We start from the raw sequence: 17,343 nt of genomic DNA, 5'->3' as shown, positions 1-17,343 counted from the left end.
GTTACTGTCATTTCTTCTATTGTGGTCTCCACAGTAGTGGTTGGCAACATCGTAGTCGTAGTAACAGGAACAGTAGATATTTCAGGAACTGGCGTTGTAGTTACTGTCATTTCTTCTATTGTGGTCTCCACAGTAGTGGTTGGCAACATCGTAGTCGTAGTAACAGGAACAGTAGATATTTCAGGAATTGGCGTTGTTGTTACTGTCAATCCTTCTGTTGTGGTCTCTACAGTAGTGGTTGGCAACATCGTAGTAGTAGTAACAGGAACAGTAGATATTTCAGGAATTGGCGTTGTTGTTACTGTCATTTCTTCTATTGTGGTCTCCACAACAGTGGTTGGCAATATCGTAGTTGTAATAACAGGAATAATAGTAGTCTCAAGAATCGTCGTTGTTGTTATTGTCAATTCTTCTGTTGTGGTCTCTACAGTAGTCGTTCGCAACGTCGTAGCTGTAGGAACAGAAACAGTAGATATTTCAGGAATTGGCGTTGTTGTTACTGTTATTTCTTCTATTGTGGTCTCCACAGTAGTGGTTGGCAGCATCGTAGTCGTAGTAACAGGAACAGTAGATATTTCAGGAGCTGGCGTTGTTGTTACTGTCATTTCTTCTATTGTGTTCTTCACAATAGTTGTCGGCAATATCGTTGTAGTAGTAGTAACAGGAACAGTAGATATTTCAGGAATTGGCGTTGTTATTAGTGTAATTTCTTCTACTGTGGTCTCTATAGTAGTGGTTGACAACGTCGTAGTTGTAATAACAGCAATAATAGTAGTCTCAGGAATCGGCGTTGCTGTTAGTGTCAATTCTTCTGTTGTGGTCACAACAGTAGTCGTCGGCATAATCGTAGGCGTAGCAAGAGGAACAGTAAATATTTCAGGAACTGGCGTTGTTGTTACTGTCATTTCTTCTATTGTGGTCTCCACAGTAGTCTTTGGCAACATCATAGTTGTAATAACAGAAATAATAGTTATCTCAGGAATTGGCGTTTTTGTTATTATCATTTCTTCCGTTGTCGTTTTCACAGTAGTCGTCGGCAAAATCGTAGTCATAGTAAGTAGAACAGCAGATATTTCATGAATTGGCGTTGTTGTTACTGTCATTTCGTCTGTTGTCGTTTCTGCAGTAGCCGTCGTCAGCACCGTAGTCGTTGTAAGAATAGTAATAATTGTTTCGGGATCTGGTATTGTTGTTACTGTCATTTTTTCTATTGTGGTCTCCGCAGTAGTGGTCGGCAACCTTCTAGTCGTAATAATCGGAATATTAATTGTCTCAGGAATTGGCGTCGTTGTTACTGTCAATTCTTCTGTTTTCGTTTCCATACTAGTCGTCGCCAACATCGTAGTGGTAGTGATAGGAATAATAGTTATTTTAGGATTTGGCATTGTTATTATTGTCATTTCTCCTGTTGTGATCTCCACAGTAGTCGTTGACATCATCGTAATTGTAGTGATAGGAATAATAGTTATTTCAGTAATTGGCGTTGTTGTTACTGACATTTCTTCTGCTGTGATCTCCATAGCAGTCGTTGTCGACATCGTTGTCGTAGTAATGAAAATAGTAGGTGTTTCAGGAATTAGCGTTGTTATTCCTAACATTTCTTCTGTTGTAATCTCCATGGCTACTGACAGCATCGTGGTCGTAGTTGTAATATCAGTGTCTGTTTCAGTGACGGATGTTGTTGTTGCTGTAGTTTCTTCTTTTATCGTTTTCGTAGTAGTTGTTGGTAATATCGTGGTCGTAATAGTAGTAGGTTTAATAATATTTACTTCAGGTGATACTGTTGTGATTACTGTAGTTATTTCTATTACAGTTTTTGCAGTCGTTGTTTTTAGTATTGTTGTTGTGCAAACTGTAGCAGTAGTTTTTTCTTGCAGTTGTATTGTTGTTATTTCGGTATACACTGCAATGGTTTTTGTAGTTATAGGAACTGCTGTTGTTGTTTCAAATTTTGTGATTTTAGTCGTTGTAGCATTAGGAAATGAAGTAAAAGTTGTTCGGGTTCTTTCTTCGAACATTACTGTTCTTGTAATTGTTGTTTCCTCTATCGTTTCCTTAATTGTTGTTGGGAATGTTCTCGTTGTAACTGCAATTAAGTCTGGTGTTGGAGTTATTTTATAGATTGAGTTTTTAAATTTCTCTATGTGTTCAATAGTTGTCGTTTGTGTTGTGCTTTTCTTAGCTGTTCTAATAGTGGTTATTACTGGCATTGTAAGGGTACTAGTTGTTAATACAGTAGTTACTTCTATTACAGACATTGTCACTGATGTTAAATATTCCGTAGTGCTAGGAAGTTCAGTTATTACGGGTTCTATCCTCGCTACAGTAGTTTCGGTTGTAGAAAGCATTGTATTTTGTGTAGTAATCTCTGGTTCGTTCCATCTGATTGTTTCTTTTAGCGTTACTGATATCGTACCAGCATGGTCAAGCCAACTAGTTGTCTCTTTCGTAGTTTCTTCCTTATATTCACCGTAACCATAATATGATTGTAATTCTTCAGTTACTTTCTCTGTAGTTGCAATCTCTAATTGATCCAGCCAACTCAATGTCGTCTTCAACAGATCTATTTCACTTTGTTCTTCAGTGTTATAAGTTAACTGAGATTCAACGTGCGATTCAGTTATATATAGCATGTTCATAAAACCTGTATAAGCAGTTACTTCGTTTTGTGAGTTTTTCGTCGTCCGATCATCCGCGACTTTCCTATTCCTAATATTTCTTTTTCTCCTTTTCTTAACGAAAGCGGTGGTTTTCTTAGGGATTAGGTGCAATCTCAATATTCGATACAGATCTAAATTTTGACTTGTAAGAGTTGACGTGGACGACGTTTCACTGATAGCTCGTTGTACCTGCGATGCTCCTACCAGTGTTGGCAATAGAAACGTTTTATTCCACTGGTCCCTCGATTTCAAATCTTCATCGATCGAAGAGTTCTGCCTCGACTCTTTCCGTTTGCCACGGAAAAACCACCTCCTCGCCCGTTTAGTGTTTTCACGATCGTGAGTAACTGTAATCGATTTCAGATTTCTGACAAGTCGATGGTGCTGCTTTTTATATGCACTTATGGACGAATAATCAGCGCAAAATCGAGGATGAATATAATCTGCGAAAGGATAAGGATAACTGACTTCGTGATCCGTCATAGGAACAGACTTCGATTTGTACCGTGCCTCTTCGATATTTACTAATTCTAAGTCGTTCATTCGAACGAAATTCTTTTCCACCGTACTGCCGTTATTCCGTTCATTAATATCTCTCCGCCATTGTTCGAGGATCGCTGACAAATCGGTACAGTTAGCTCGATACAAATTCACTAGGATATCTTCTTGCGATTTTTTCACTGTTTCCGTAGTGTAAAAATTAACGTTCTATAACGAACATTCTATAATTAATATCCCTAATGATGACGTAATGATAACGATTCGATCATGACCATAATCTTGAGCAGTCAACTGCCAATTGGTTATGATCGCGACATATTGAGTTCAATCGAATTTTATCGAATAAAATTGCAACATTTTTCGTTTCGTTAAACAACGATGGCAGTAATTTTAGATTGTTCGACGCGATTTTTTTATACATACTTACACTGTTATCTACCATTATGGTTCTAGTGGTACTGTTACTGTAAACAGGATGGTTAACAATGTTCTCAGTGATATGGACAGTTGCACGAACGTTATCTGCTGCTATTATCATGTATATCGCGATCAACATACAAATCACAATGAGAAATATTTTTTGCATAGCGTCATATCACGCACGTTCATTGATATTCTCGCACTTTTCTAACGCGTGCTTATCAATTCTGTCACGAGTCATCGTGTCAAACGAATCGTTGCGCGAACGTAGCATTGATAATTTTCATCTCGGTGTAACTCGATCGTGCATAATTCGATCATTTTTGACTTGCGAATAAATTATCATCGCTAAATGTATCGATAAATGTTTTTTACAAATTTATATCGCGCACTTCATGGTATAGTATGCCACAGTAATTTCTCAGTTGTAAATTTTCCTCTCTTTGTTTTTGTTTATTAACCGTGTAAATATTACGTGGGTAATTTTCAAATATTTCTTATGAACATATTACGTGTGTTGCACGAAACATTTTGAAATTTTATTAACACCTCTATAAGACTTGATTATATCGATAAAGTTAAAATATTTAATTAATCGCAATATTCAGTGAGGATCTTAACATTTATTATTAAATTAATGATTTATTATTTAAAGGTTAGATGATGGAAAAAACAAGTGACATTTATTTCCAACCATGTTTAAATGTCAATATTAATAATACCAGTTAGTGACAATTATTTACGATCTCTTTTCGCCATTCGATGATCTTGAACGTTTCGCAGTATTTGTTACTACTATAAATTAATTTCTGCTTGTATTTAATTTACGAAAATTATGCTATGATAGTGGAATCCATTTTCTCATGCACGAATCTGATTTTGACATGCGGATCCTCCATTTATGTTCTGATAAAACACTCTTACGCTCAATATTCGAAATTGTTGACACATCTAACGTGTGCCTGCGCCAGTATCGCGATGGTTGGCACTCGATCCTTGATCGTTCTTACGTATAAACTTTTCGTTAAGGAGTACGGTAAGTGATCGATCGTTTCGATGCATCTTTTCACGATCAATTAATCGAGGATTAATTTTAAAAGTTATCTCGATAATCAAAATGAAAGATTAACGAGTAATCGTTCTTGTAACATTAATCATATAATATCTAAACGAATTAATGAAACGATGATTTTATCCAAACGAAAGTTTCTACCTTTATTTTCTAGCTTTCGATCCAGTTGTGATGCAGTTAGAGGAAGAGAGGTGCAAAGAACGATTCAACATTCTAGACGAGATATTCAGGACATTAAGCATGGCCGGGTTAATTTATTCCCTGTACTCTTGTCACGGATATTACGTGCTCGGCGTCTGCGTTGTAACTAGCTTATCAATTTTAGATTTCTTCAAATTGCATAGAATGACGAAGAAGCAGCCGGAGGTATCTGTTTTATAAAACATCACGCGAAAACTTTTGTACAGTTTTAAGCTTCGAATTAATATTGCGGGGAGTACCGTTCTAAAAAATATCGTAGGTCGCAGTGGATTGTTAAAAAGATGCATTGATTTAAATCCCGCGCACATTAGTGCAAATCTAATTTTTTGGATCGAAACGAAATTAATTTCTTTTTATACATTCTCAGAAATGAGAATATTGTTATTATAATTTTCACTTTTAAATATAATTGATTACAGTCTGATAATAGTATGGAGAAGTAACATCACGTGCACAATATTTATTTATCCATTAATTAAAATGATGCAGCATAAATTGCTAAATCTTTATCTTTGGCCTGCGACCAAAATACTTACTTCGTTTTAATTTAAATTTTGTTTAATTTAAAGATAAAAGCTATATATATGCATCTTCCAGATAAAAGATTGCATAAAATATATTTCAAGCGTGACGGTCTGAATTTTAATTTTTCAGGAAATGGAAACATCGCGTTTCTACGATAATGTTAGTCAAACAAAAGCTACGTACGAATCGAGGCTCAACATTTTCAATTGGGTGATTCTTGGTGGAAGTTTCGCGTATGGAAATTAATTGCGGATGATAGTTTAATTAATTATATTAATTAGATATTAATTCAGTGCTTTGATCAGATATGCAGTAGGCAACAATTACGCGGTAGTGGCAAATTATCCTTTACTTCTGGCAAATTGGGCATTGTCTCCAGAAGGATTTTATCAGAGATGGACCATGCGGCGTACCATTAATGATTACTTGATGGCAACTTATGTCATGTGCATGACGGAAGCTCTACGACAAAATGGCACGTCGTAAAGATTTCTTTTTCTCTCTGCTTGCTTTATATACATATATATATATATTCCTTAAAATGTCTCTACATTATATGTCTATAAAATTGAACTATAATATATGTATGTAATGCAGTCATCTATCTGTATACTTTATTTATTAAAGCATAGTGATGATAATATTTAATATTTAATATTTAATATGTAATATTTAATATTTCTTCAACGAAATTCGAAAGAAGAGATTTTGGTATATTTTACTTTGATAATAGTTAATTATTGTGAATAATTTTCACAAATTTTTCGTATATTTCAAATCGTTATTTTGTATGAATACGAAATTGATTAATTGCTTCTCTGGCAAGTTGATCGAATTCTATTATACGATCTTATAGATATCAGATTTTACAAGGTAATTGAATTTCATCATAAAAGAAATAAAAGTTGATACGTCTAGTTTTGTGATTTCTCTTGTCACAAATTGATCTTCGACTTCTGAATCGTGTGAGAGAAACAATTGGATCAAATGAATTCAAGGCTGGGTGTTGATCGTCCGAACTTTATTTCATATACAACCAACAACGATTTCTCTACAGCGCTTAACATTAACACGTACGCACGCGATATGTACAAAAAGGATTGTATATCTATTAAATACAATGAGTGTGCCTATATAAACGGCGTTTATCACGTTCACAAAAAAGAAAAAAAAAAAAAAAGAAAAAGAAAAAATGAAAGGAATGTAAGCGTCGTCGCTGTGATTACTGTCACACACGTGTATGAGTGATAGCTGTATGAGTAATACTCGTTTGATACGACGAAGGCTATTAACGTTAATTATTTTCGATTAATCACCTAAATAGAGAATTATTCTCGTATCGTGCAGCGATAGCTGCCCTAACAAATATCGTTTACTCACCGGTCAGTTCATTCATCTTAAATATCTAATCACGAGTAAAAGAAGAAAAGAAAATAGAAGAAATAAAGATAAAGACAAAAAAACTCAGATTTCGCAAAGTGTCAAAATTATCGGCGATGAAAATAAATATTTCTATTCCTCTACAATCTTCTTTCTTCTTTCCTTCTTGCTGAATTAGTTGCTCCTTTTTTCTAACGAGGAAAGGAACTTTGCTCGGCTCTCCTTTTATTTTTAACGAATAAACAGAGAGTTTCAAGAAAGGCCCTGTTCTTCCATTTTCCACTTCGTCATAAATTAGTCAACTCGGCGGCAGTCTTTTCGTACTCCATTTCGTACTACATCGTGTAGAATTGTATAATGAATAGATGATTGCCAAACGGAGCGCTTAAATAGCGCCACGATGTAATTTCAATCGGAAATTCGATTCCATTGCTGTGGCACTTAACAGCAAGTGAGAACCATTGTTCGTTCCTCGTGAAACACCTTTGATGAGTTGTTGTTCACCTGAAAAATAACGGTTCCTTTAACTTTTCGACCAATTTCCAATTTATCTCGTTGCATCAATCATTTAGAAACAATATGTGATTCGAATACACATAAATCACGACACAGCAATGGTATAAGCAGAATAATTAATCGAGATACCAATCAAATTAAACGCTCGATCATACAATAGAAGTGGATTGTTGTCCAAATTACTAGCGAGGTATTGCGTGGAAATTAAAATATAAAAATTGGAATAATACAATCGCCGCTACTATTATTTAATAAAGCGATACTAAATTTCTTCTGGACGAAAAATATGGATTCAATTAAATTCTTAATAATTGAAATATTACTGAAAAAGAAGTCTGTAGCAAACGACACTCATTTTAAAGCAAACCAATCATTCAATCTTAACGTTTCGTAACCAATTCACCTACTTGCGTGAAGAATTCGTCTGAATCAGATGTTAGTGTTCGCTTCTCTCCACGTACTCTGACCCAAATTATGAAGTCTGAGGCTACTTCCGGTATTTTCGTCGGGCTCGTAAGCGGAATTGGCGTGTCCCTCGAACACATCCTTCACAGAAATTTGACTGCTCCTTGAAGGGCGACCTTGTATCCCCAAAGGATTGCCCGCCACGCCGTAAATGTTATTCGCCCCTAACGTTTGCATCTGCGATTTCCTTCTCATCGCCATTATGCTGTTTCTACGTCCCTCGAAAGCTTTAAAAGCCTTTGCGGACCTTCTGGTCGACATGTTCCTTGGCAGACCTAAATTGAAAGCATTCGTCAAGGAACATCGTCGTGCATTTGCTTAATATTTTACAAAATATATTGCTGAAGAGATAGAAAATGGACGAAATTGAAGAGCAGAAAGAACTTTCATTCTCTAAAATACTAGAGCTAGTATTTTATTTTATTTTTTATTATATTTTTTTCATATTTACATGGAATCTGGAAATGTTTGCAGATTTAAATTCACCACATTGCCAGTCCCCGTTTCGTAAATAAATCCATAAAAGGGATTGAAAAATATTTCAGTGATTATTATAATCTGAAGCTTTACGAGTGCGAGAGAAGTAAATTGTGCATAACAGAAAATTAAAAAAAAAATATATATTCGTGAAAGATATAATAATATAATTGTACTTTTCATTAATTCGTCCTCTGTCTTTCTTTCTTAATTCAAATTGCGATAAATGCTTGAATATTTTTCAATCTCTTTCATCTTTGTAATTTTTCACTTGAAAGATATTTTCATCTTTTCGTCTCTTCAATATTTCTCCAGTATTTTTTTTTTTTTTTTCAATTTGTAAGAAAGCCACGAGATACTTTTCAATTCAAATTTCTCGCCGTTCGATCAATTTCTATGGTGAGTGCAAAAGTTTCGTGCAAAATATTTTGACGTACCATTGCCGTCATTGAAGAACCGTCGCCTGAAAGCAACATCGAGCGTATTGATTGCCTGAGTTTTCCTACGGCTCTTTTCCAAATTTCTTATCGTTTTCCTTCTGCCTGGACCACTGCCACTTCCCTCCTCGTAATCACCCTCCATGCCGTCTAATCTTTGCAAATCTCTGACTATCTCCACCGCGTGTTTTGACAATAATGCTTCTTCCGACAAATCCTTCGTCTGATGGTTTAAATAAAAAAAATATTATAAAATTATAATATTATAAATATTATAAATGATATTATAAATATTATAAATTATAAATAATATCATAAGTATTATAAATTAAATATTATAAATAATATTATAAATATTAAAAATTATGTTATAATATTATAAATATTATAAATTATATTATAATATTATAAATATTACAAATTATGTTATAATATTATAAATATTATAAATTATATTATAATATTATAAAAAAAATATTATAAAAGTTTTGCATATCATAATTACAATCAAATATTCCAAATCGTTATTTTAATTGTATTAATATAGTTATAGAAATGAGAATAGACTGAAAGTAACAGAATGAAAAGTTTCTCTTAATTCTGATTCCTATTCTATTTCAAATCTGCAATACTTTATAAAGAGGAGAGATTTTTATTGTTTCATTTATAATGGATTATAATTGAGAATGCCAATGTGTAATTTATTACATTATCTGTAACGTAAACATTACTTATGGATATATTTACTGTACTATCCGAATGAATCATTAATTACTCCATAATTTATAATAACGCCATAATTTAATTTATTTATGCCTGTGACTAGTAAACAGAGCTGCGTAAAATTTTGAACGTATTAATTATTGACGACATAATTGATAATTATTGGCAACAATAATGATGAAAATAACAACAAGAAAATTCAGAATTTCTCATCGCTAACTTCTAGCAAAGAAAAAGTCATCTTGAACAATGAAAAACTTTTCGATACTGATGGCGGTAAAATTTCATAGGCCAACAATTTCAGAAAATACTCACCTTTTTGCAGCAGTACCAATCTAAACTGGTGCTGGCTAGAATATGAGCGAACGTGCCAAATCGATGGAACAGCATCGCGGTGAATTGAATAACCAATATCAACGCGAAGAAGAATACAAATACCAGACCGATTGGTTCAAGTTGTAAATACTCCTTCGTGACGTGTACCTACGAGATACGTTCGTTGTTAGAACAAATTATTGATAAACTATTACAGTCGTAATAAATATTATACCACAGTATAGAATTGAGAAAAGAGAACACGTAAAACAATTCACAATAGCTGCGGTTTTCATTGTTACTTCATTACGAAACGAAACGCATGTACAATGAAAATCATAATGGCGTAAGTTAAGATTTCGAGAAGATTTAGATTTAATTACATACACTTTCATGCGTTTATAAAAAGAAGATATAAATAACGAACATAATATTAAAGAATATACGAAATATCCAAATTGAAATACTCGTTATAACATTTAAAGATTAAAGAAAGTTTCGATTTAATTTATCTACTTTTTTTCTTTTAACATGATGCCCATCAAAATTTCAATTTGTGCAAGTATCCTTGATCTAGTCGAAAGTTCATTTTCCGCCGGTATATAAGTTTTCACAAAAAAATACAATGAATTCTATTTATAATAAACGCAGGAAAAATGGCTTCTATTTATAATAATAAACGCAGAATTAACAGTAAATTGACTTACGCCACGTATTTTTCATTTTTCACTCTTTTATGGGATAAAATATGAAATGTAATTATGATTCGTGACGCGTAACGAAATAACAATAATTCATTTTCTGAACGTACGTAACGATAGCCTTTTTCAGAGTAATAATCAATGAAGTTCTTTCGTGCCAATTAAAATTTCAATCAACTACGTATTAGAAAATATTTGTCGATTCATTTCTTCGTTATCCTTACGGTTGGCCATTCGTTCGTACGGACAGAATCGCCGCAGAAAATACGTTTTAAAAATTCCAGACACGTGTATAAGCCACCGTTTAGTTATGTCGACGGTAACTCGTTAGTGGTGCTCGTCTGCTGCCATACCTAGCAGTGCATTATCAGAATTAGACACATAAAAAAAAATAAAAAAAGGAAGAACATGAGAACCTGTGTGACAATTCCTCCCTCGTTCTTATTTAGCCAGACGTGCGAAAAAAATGAGAAAAAGAAAGAAAAACGAGACGGGGCAAGTTTAAAGCTGTTCCTTTCGACTCTTTCGTGATCTGGAAATCGTGCGCACGCTACTGTACACCGAAAACTAAACTAAAAGAAGCTAAATTAGAAACTAAAACTTCTAACTCGAGCCCTGGGGAAAACGGACAACTACGAAAGAGCCAAAAGGTGTACAGAAATCGAAAGAACTTTTGAGAAAACTGGAGAAACTCCCAACTGAATGGAAACTGTGATTTCTGAGATCCAATTCTTTATAATGTTTTCATTTAAGTGTACTGAACACTGAAACGAATCTTGTAACAACGAGTGTTAAAATCATTTAGATTTTTTTTGATACCAATAAACTTTTGCGACGAGTTGAACTTTACGCCAATTGAAATTTTATACTAACAAATCTATCTACACGAAAATTTCCCGGTATAAAAATAATACGAAATCTACTTCGAAACTTTCCATTTTTGATTACCAAAATGTTACTTCCATTCAGTATACAAATTCTTCCCAATTTAACGAAGTTAATAAACACAAGCGTACGTGTAACGTTGCAGTTGAAAATAATCTGCGATTTTATGCTCGTTCTTTGGACTTCAGCAGCGTTAATTAACAAAAATGTCGACGTTAATCAAGGTGACAAAATTAATAACGTGGATGACAACGCTCGATGACGTTTTTGTTTCGTTTTCTTTCTTCAGAGAGACACATTGAGGCGAAACTAGAGACACAGAACGAGGAAGGTGGACGGGATTAACAAGGAATCGATGTTATTTCTGACTTGGCTAACTAGTTTCTAGTCAGTTGGTTGATCCTGCCCCAGGTTTTCCATTCGCTTCGGGCGTACCTGTGCAAACATGTTAATGGTAATTCGCCAGGTGCTCACGATATCCACGTTATTGACAAAACATAGACATGTCCCAACAAGTGCAACATTATCACCGGGTATACCATTTCCAACGTGCTCCGATGCTCACTACTCAAATGCTAGTACTTTCCTCCGCGTGCTCCCCTCTTTCTATGATTTTTAGCAATTTCTTTACTTCTTTTCTCTAGAGAGGGGCAGAAGTAATTTTCTCTTGGAAAGAAAAAAAAAAAAAAAAGAATTCATTTCTGTATTAAAAATTTGCCCCCTGAGTTTATTGGATTCCAATTTCATTCCTACGTTTCTCAAACTGAGAGACCAATCCAATTTTTATGCTTTTTAAATTTAAAATTCACTCGTAGGTTCAATATATGAATTTCAATTCCGAACGAATTTAACTGGGAGGTTTATCAAGTTCTAATTCAACTTTGAGCCGAGTAGTTTGTGGTACGAATGATAAAATCAGAAATTGCTAAATATCTAATTGGCATCTATCCTGAAATCTAAACTAAAGAGGCGAACGTACTATGTCTACGTATAAACTTTGAATTAAAAAGAACTAGATGAAACGATCATTTCAAAAAACGCAAAATCGTTCGACTTTGATTCGTTCTCGTTGCAAAATCGAAAGTTAAAGTTAATCAGAGATTTCGAACGTGTGTTACAATAATTAATCAGTGTAGTTTTCAATACGTATGCACGGATGTTAATTCAATGCGATTATTAAAGTATCTGAACATTCAATTACACTCGCGTAATTAATTTAAAAGATCAACATACTGCTCGCGTAAGTAAAATTAAATGACAAAGAAATTATTCGCAAATGACAGAGAGATTTGCCAGAAAAATCGAAGGCTGTACGAACGTATTTGAATATATGTACGCGTGAAACGGAAATCATTAAGTTCAAACTTGACGTACATCGTTATAAAAAAAAAAAAAAAGACGAGAACGAAGGAATAAGAAAGAGAAGAATAGAAAAGAAAAAAAAGGAAGAGAAAGAATTAGGCACGAGCAACGGAGCACACGGATGTGTTAGTCTCCCGAGGTATCAGTGAGACAGCATCTTTGCTTTTCGTTTTGGAACACTACCAGGTACCTCCGAGGTCTCTTCGATGTAGGTGATATTCGTCCTGACGCCGAGCGGCCAGACAACGTGCAGCTGATCTTTGTTCAGCTGGAGCAAGAATACGATCAGAACGAACAACGCATTGAACATAAAAAACGCGAACACGCTCTTGTTCCGCAGCTCGATTAGGTCAGCGGCAATGCGAGCCTGTCGTGGAGCCAGCAAGAGGGAAAGAAAAAAAGAAAAAGCACAGATTAGCAAAGATATGAAGAAAAATACGCTCCGTCCGGTCGATCATTGATCCATCGGCTCCTTTCGAGGGGGGCAGGGTGGGTTGGGGATCCTCTCCAAGATCGTTCGAGTCCTTTAAGCATAATTTCATTCTCTAGAAAGCTTTTCAACAAGCGATGAAGAAACACGTTAAATTCGCTTATTACGAGCTATTATCTTTCTGCAAAACAATTTCAATGCTTTCAACTTGTATCGCGTTTACTTTATATATATATATTTTTTCTACGATTTTCTTAATTTCTAATTCCACGAGACTAACATTCTCTCTCGATTATAACGTTCATCGTTGCATGATATCTTTTCTTTTAACTTTCGATCGTGGAAAAATAAATTTCGCAACGGCGTTATCTTAGCATTTGAAATGTTTTGCTGTATTTCGTCTCTTTTCATCTCTTTTCTTGTTTTCGGTTTGGGAAAGGGGAATATAACGCAAGAAGCAGGACAACGCGACGTGGACGGAGCGGTCTTTACCTCCTGCGAGTGATCATCATAGGTGATGTTCGTCTTGATACCGAAAGGCCATTTCACGTGCAACAAATCTTTGTTTAATTGTAGTAGAAAGACGATCAGCACGAAGAGGGCGTTCATCATAAAAAATGCGAAAACACTCTGGTCACGTAGGTCCTTTAGATCTTTGGCGATTCGTGCCTGACGCAAGTAGCATGCATCGATTATTTTCATTCTTACGATCGTTAGCATCGTAAACAATCGTTATTTTGTGTACAAATGTAAAAAAAAAAAATTACTTTTCTGATTACTTCTTCCAAATTTTTTCTTTTTTCTCAAGTTCTAGTATTTTGTTGTAAATTTCTTTATCTTGTTCTGGCCTAAAAAGGTCTAAAAATTCTGACTAACTATATGAAATTAAAATTGAAAACACTGTGAAAGAATACTACCGAGAGTCGAAACGATTTTAGAATGATTATTTATTTTTAGAATGATTATTTAGTTTAATTTAACGATAATTATTATTACTTAATTCGAATATTCTACGAAAATTATTTTAGACTCTACAGTTTGCAAGTAAAGCTACACTGAAATGAAACTCATTAAACTGAAATGAAGAAAATGAAATTAATAATTCCACCAATGTGATACATCCTCGACATTAATTGCACATGTTCAATTAACAAATATTGCCAAACTTCATTAACAAATAAAATATCAAATATACTACCTTAGCCTTACAAGTAATTTGTAATTCTACTCGTTTACACAGTATGTACTTCAAAACTTTTATCGCAGAACAATCTAGACGTGAACAAAATTTTCGAATAAAAAGAACTCTTCCAAATCCATTAAAACTCTAAATTCAATCAGTTATAGAAGAAAAAAAAGAGGGGAAGATAAACGAAAATTCTTTTCAAATTTAAAGAGATACAAATTACAGAATCTGCTAATGGCTACGTTCGAATTAAAACTTTTTACCTTCTCTGCCTTGTCTTCGTCTATAGGATACAGATACTTCTCCAGAAGATCCTTCCAAAATTGTTCCTCTTGTAGCGAAAGCACATCGATTTCGCCTTTCTTGAGCCCCTCGTCGCTCAACCAGTAAGGCCTGCTGAGGAAATTGCTACCCTCGCGATTTCCTTCCGTATTCTGACTAGTCACCGTTTCAGCTTCACTTTGACAGTCCTGATCCTCCGCTGGATCTTCGCCAATAGCGCCTAAATGATCAGCTGTTCGAGAGCCCACGGAAGATGCACGACGCCGGCTTGTCACTCCATGAGGATCCACGGCTCTAATAAATTCAAATAGAGCAAAATTATATAATTTTAATGATAGTAATTTAATTGTTAATTTTATAACTAATATTATAATATTAATATAATAAATATTAAAATAATATTAAATTTATTTAATATTTTATTACTAATTTTATAACTAATATTATAACATTAATATAATAAATATTAAAGTAATATTTAATTTATTTAATATTATTTTAATATTGATAATATTAAAATGTTTATTAATTTTATAATTAACTTTTCATTTATTATTTATAATTTAATATTTCGCGTAAAACACGCACAAAATAAAAATCCACTAAGTCTCTGGACTTAAAGTTTTAACTCGCCGTGAAAATTGATAAGAATTTTGTTTGTCTGAATTCTGTCAGATATATTAATAGATATAGGAATTCAATTCAAAGAAGTGAAATAGAAATATGAAAGGAACGCGAAAAAGTTCTTAGACTCATTCGTCGAAATAATTAATGAAGTTAATCGATGCATATTTTAACGATGATGTTAAATCAAAGAACCTTTCAATGACTTCCAGACGTTTGCCAACTTGCTCCAGAGATTCAGCAATCGCGACCAATTGCTGTTTCTCGTTCGAGGTCTGTCCATGAGTGCAAAACATACACTTGAACAGTCCGGCCAGGGAAATTTCTATCGATCCTTCCTCGTCGTCGTTCGAGCCCACGCCATTTTGAAGAAATCCCAGCAGAGATTTCTGTTTCGCCTTCCGTTTCGCCTCTTCGGCTTCCTTTTTCTCTTGTTCAAGTTCCTATCGATTTAGCGAGACGAATATACATTTGTTAGCTTATTTTAATTTTGATTGCATGCACGAAAAGTATATGAGCACTGTTTTCTTAAAAGAGGCAACAGCAGGTAAAAATATTAATTGCGTATTATTAATTCGTTAGTTGTGATTACCGTTATATCTACAAGTGTAATATCAAACATCAGAAAGTGTTACACCTTGAAACTTTTTAGAAGAATGTTCGTTAGATATTTGGACGTTCAAACGCGACATATCAATTATTTTTCACTCGTGGATTTTGAATATGTACAAATCAAATTGACACCTTGATACACGTTTGCATTTATAGGAAAATAGTATTGTAGAAAATTAATAGAATTCGTTTGCTTGCGTGTTTGAAAAACAGTAATTTATTAAATTTTAAAAATTCTTTAATTTTTATTAACGCGAAAATTAAAACTTTCACGGTGCATCTCAAAATACCGATTTACTAGTTTCTTTGTTACTTCTACATAACTTCTTAATAACTAATCTTCACAACAGAAACCATTCAGAATTCTGTTATCCCAACTGAATATCATCCGCGTAATGCAATGTATTTAGCTGAACCGAGTTCAGAGAATTTACTCGTGTAGTTCGCACGATTGATGTATGTATATGCACGTACGGATAAATTACATAGATCGGATAGTGGGATTTAATCGTAATCTCGTAATGTCAGCCATACCATCGACGTTTGATATGAAAAGGATTTGAATTTACTGATTCGCTTCGATTAGAGATTACAGCGTGCACACTGAGAATAGTCAATAATCATTCTAACTCCTGTAAATAAGAAGATTAACGAAAATCAAGGCAGGTGTAATTAAAAGAGATCAAGAATCGATGATAAGAACCGATAGATCATAATTTCAGAATTCACGCGTCTAATTCTTTCGTTTCAAGGTGTATGATATTAATTTTATAAAAAAAAAAAAAATACAGAAATATAAAGTGCAGAGAGTAAATGCAGAAATAAACTAAAATAAAATGTCTGAAATAGAGTAACTGCAGTTATTTCATTTGATTTGAACTTGCGTAAATTTGCAGAGGAAGATTAGTTGGTTAAGAGTGAGCAGATAATTACCGCAGCAGTTTTCTTAGTCTTCACCTCCCTGGTGCCCCATGTGATGTCATTCAGATTACTGATCGAGTAAATAATAAGCAGCACATACATAGATGGGACGGTGATGAAGTATATGATGCTGTATATTAAACAATACATCTCCGCGGGGTGCATTAACGCAGTTACAAACATCTGACTTATTAGTAACACTAGAAATATCGCGGTTGGCGATAGTATACCGTCCTGTACCACGTTAATTGCTGTCCCAACGATCACCGCGATCATCAGCATACAGTATACAGTACTTATTGCCGCTGCCATGAAAACCTAGCACACCATTGTTAATATTAACTGTTATTAGTCTGATCATTCTTGTTCGATCTCGTAACAAATATCCGCGATGTATGTCGAAGATACTGGAGCAATCTATTTGAATTTAGTGGCCACAGTAATTTTTTCCAATTAGACATTTCGCGCCAGTGCATTCAGAAATTTGAAGCACCTTACCCTTTTTAGACGAAATAAATCTTTTCATACATTTATCGATGAATATTACTAAATATAATTGATTTTGAGTTTCAATACTTTAAAGTATCATTTCTTTACATCCTATAATCAATATTTCTTTTTTAAACGTTCGATTGGGAATATGTGCTA

The 17,343-nt window shown here is 34.1% G+C and overlaps 2 protein-coding genes across 8 annotated transcripts in view; one reads left to right on the top strand and one right to left on the bottom strand.

Moving 5' to 3' along the window:
- Window positions 1–4,360: 4,360 nt before the first annotated feature.
- On the top strand, window positions 4,361–5,865 carry LOC122536912. The gene is made up of 4 exons (XM_043669702.1): window positions 4,361–4,617; window positions 4,808–5,019; window positions 5,509–5,612; window positions 5,685–5,865. The coding sequence occupies exons 1-4, from the start codon at window positions 4,422–4,424 to the stop codon at window positions 5,863–5,865; spliced, it is 693 nt and encodes a 230-aa protein (XP_043525637.1). The 5' UTR covers window positions 4,361–4,421.
- Window positions 5,866–6,383: 518 nt separating this feature from the next.
- Window positions 6,384–17,343, bottom strand: part of LOC122536937 (chitin synthase chs-2) — a 43,090-nt gene continuing 32,130 nt past the window's right edge. For 2 of the 7 annotated variants that reach the window (XM_043669730.1, XM_043669773.1), the window contains 7 exons: window positions 15,358–15,605; window positions 14,520–14,832; window positions 13,563–13,739; window positions 9,693–9,860; window positions 8,655–8,877; window positions 7,683–8,015; window positions 6,384–7,263 (listed from right to left, as the gene is read on the bottom strand). In XM_043669730.1, coding sequence (XP_043525665.1) covers window positions 7,705–8,015; window positions 8,655–8,877; window positions 9,693–9,860; window positions 13,563–13,739; window positions 14,520–14,832; window positions 15,358–15,605 — 1,440 coding nt within the window. In that variant the 3' untranslated portion in view covers window positions 6,384–7,263; window positions 7,683–7,704. Of the gene's footprint in view, window positions 7,264–7,678; window positions 8,016–8,654; window positions 8,878–9,692; window positions 9,861–12,830; window positions 13,008–13,562; window positions 13,740–14,519; window positions 14,833–15,357; window positions 15,606–16,707; window positions 17,014–17,343 lie in introns of all 7 variants that reach the window. The other 5 variants (XM_043669739.1, XM_043669764.1, XM_043669748.1 and 2 more) reach the window with 4 other exon arrangements.

The sequence above is a fragment of the Frieseomelitta varia genome, unplaced genomic scaffold (genome assembly GCF_011392965.1).
Source record: "Frieseomelitta varia isolate USP_RPSP 00005682 unplaced genomic scaffold, Fvar_1.2 scaffold_160, whole genome shotgun sequence".
Taxonomy (NCBI): domain Eukaryota; kingdom Metazoa; phylum Arthropoda; class Insecta; order Hymenoptera; family Apidae; genus Frieseomelitta; species Frieseomelitta varia.
The sequence above is the reverse complement of the archived record's forward strand: the minus strand, read 5'-3'. Positions and strand labels throughout refer to the sequence as shown.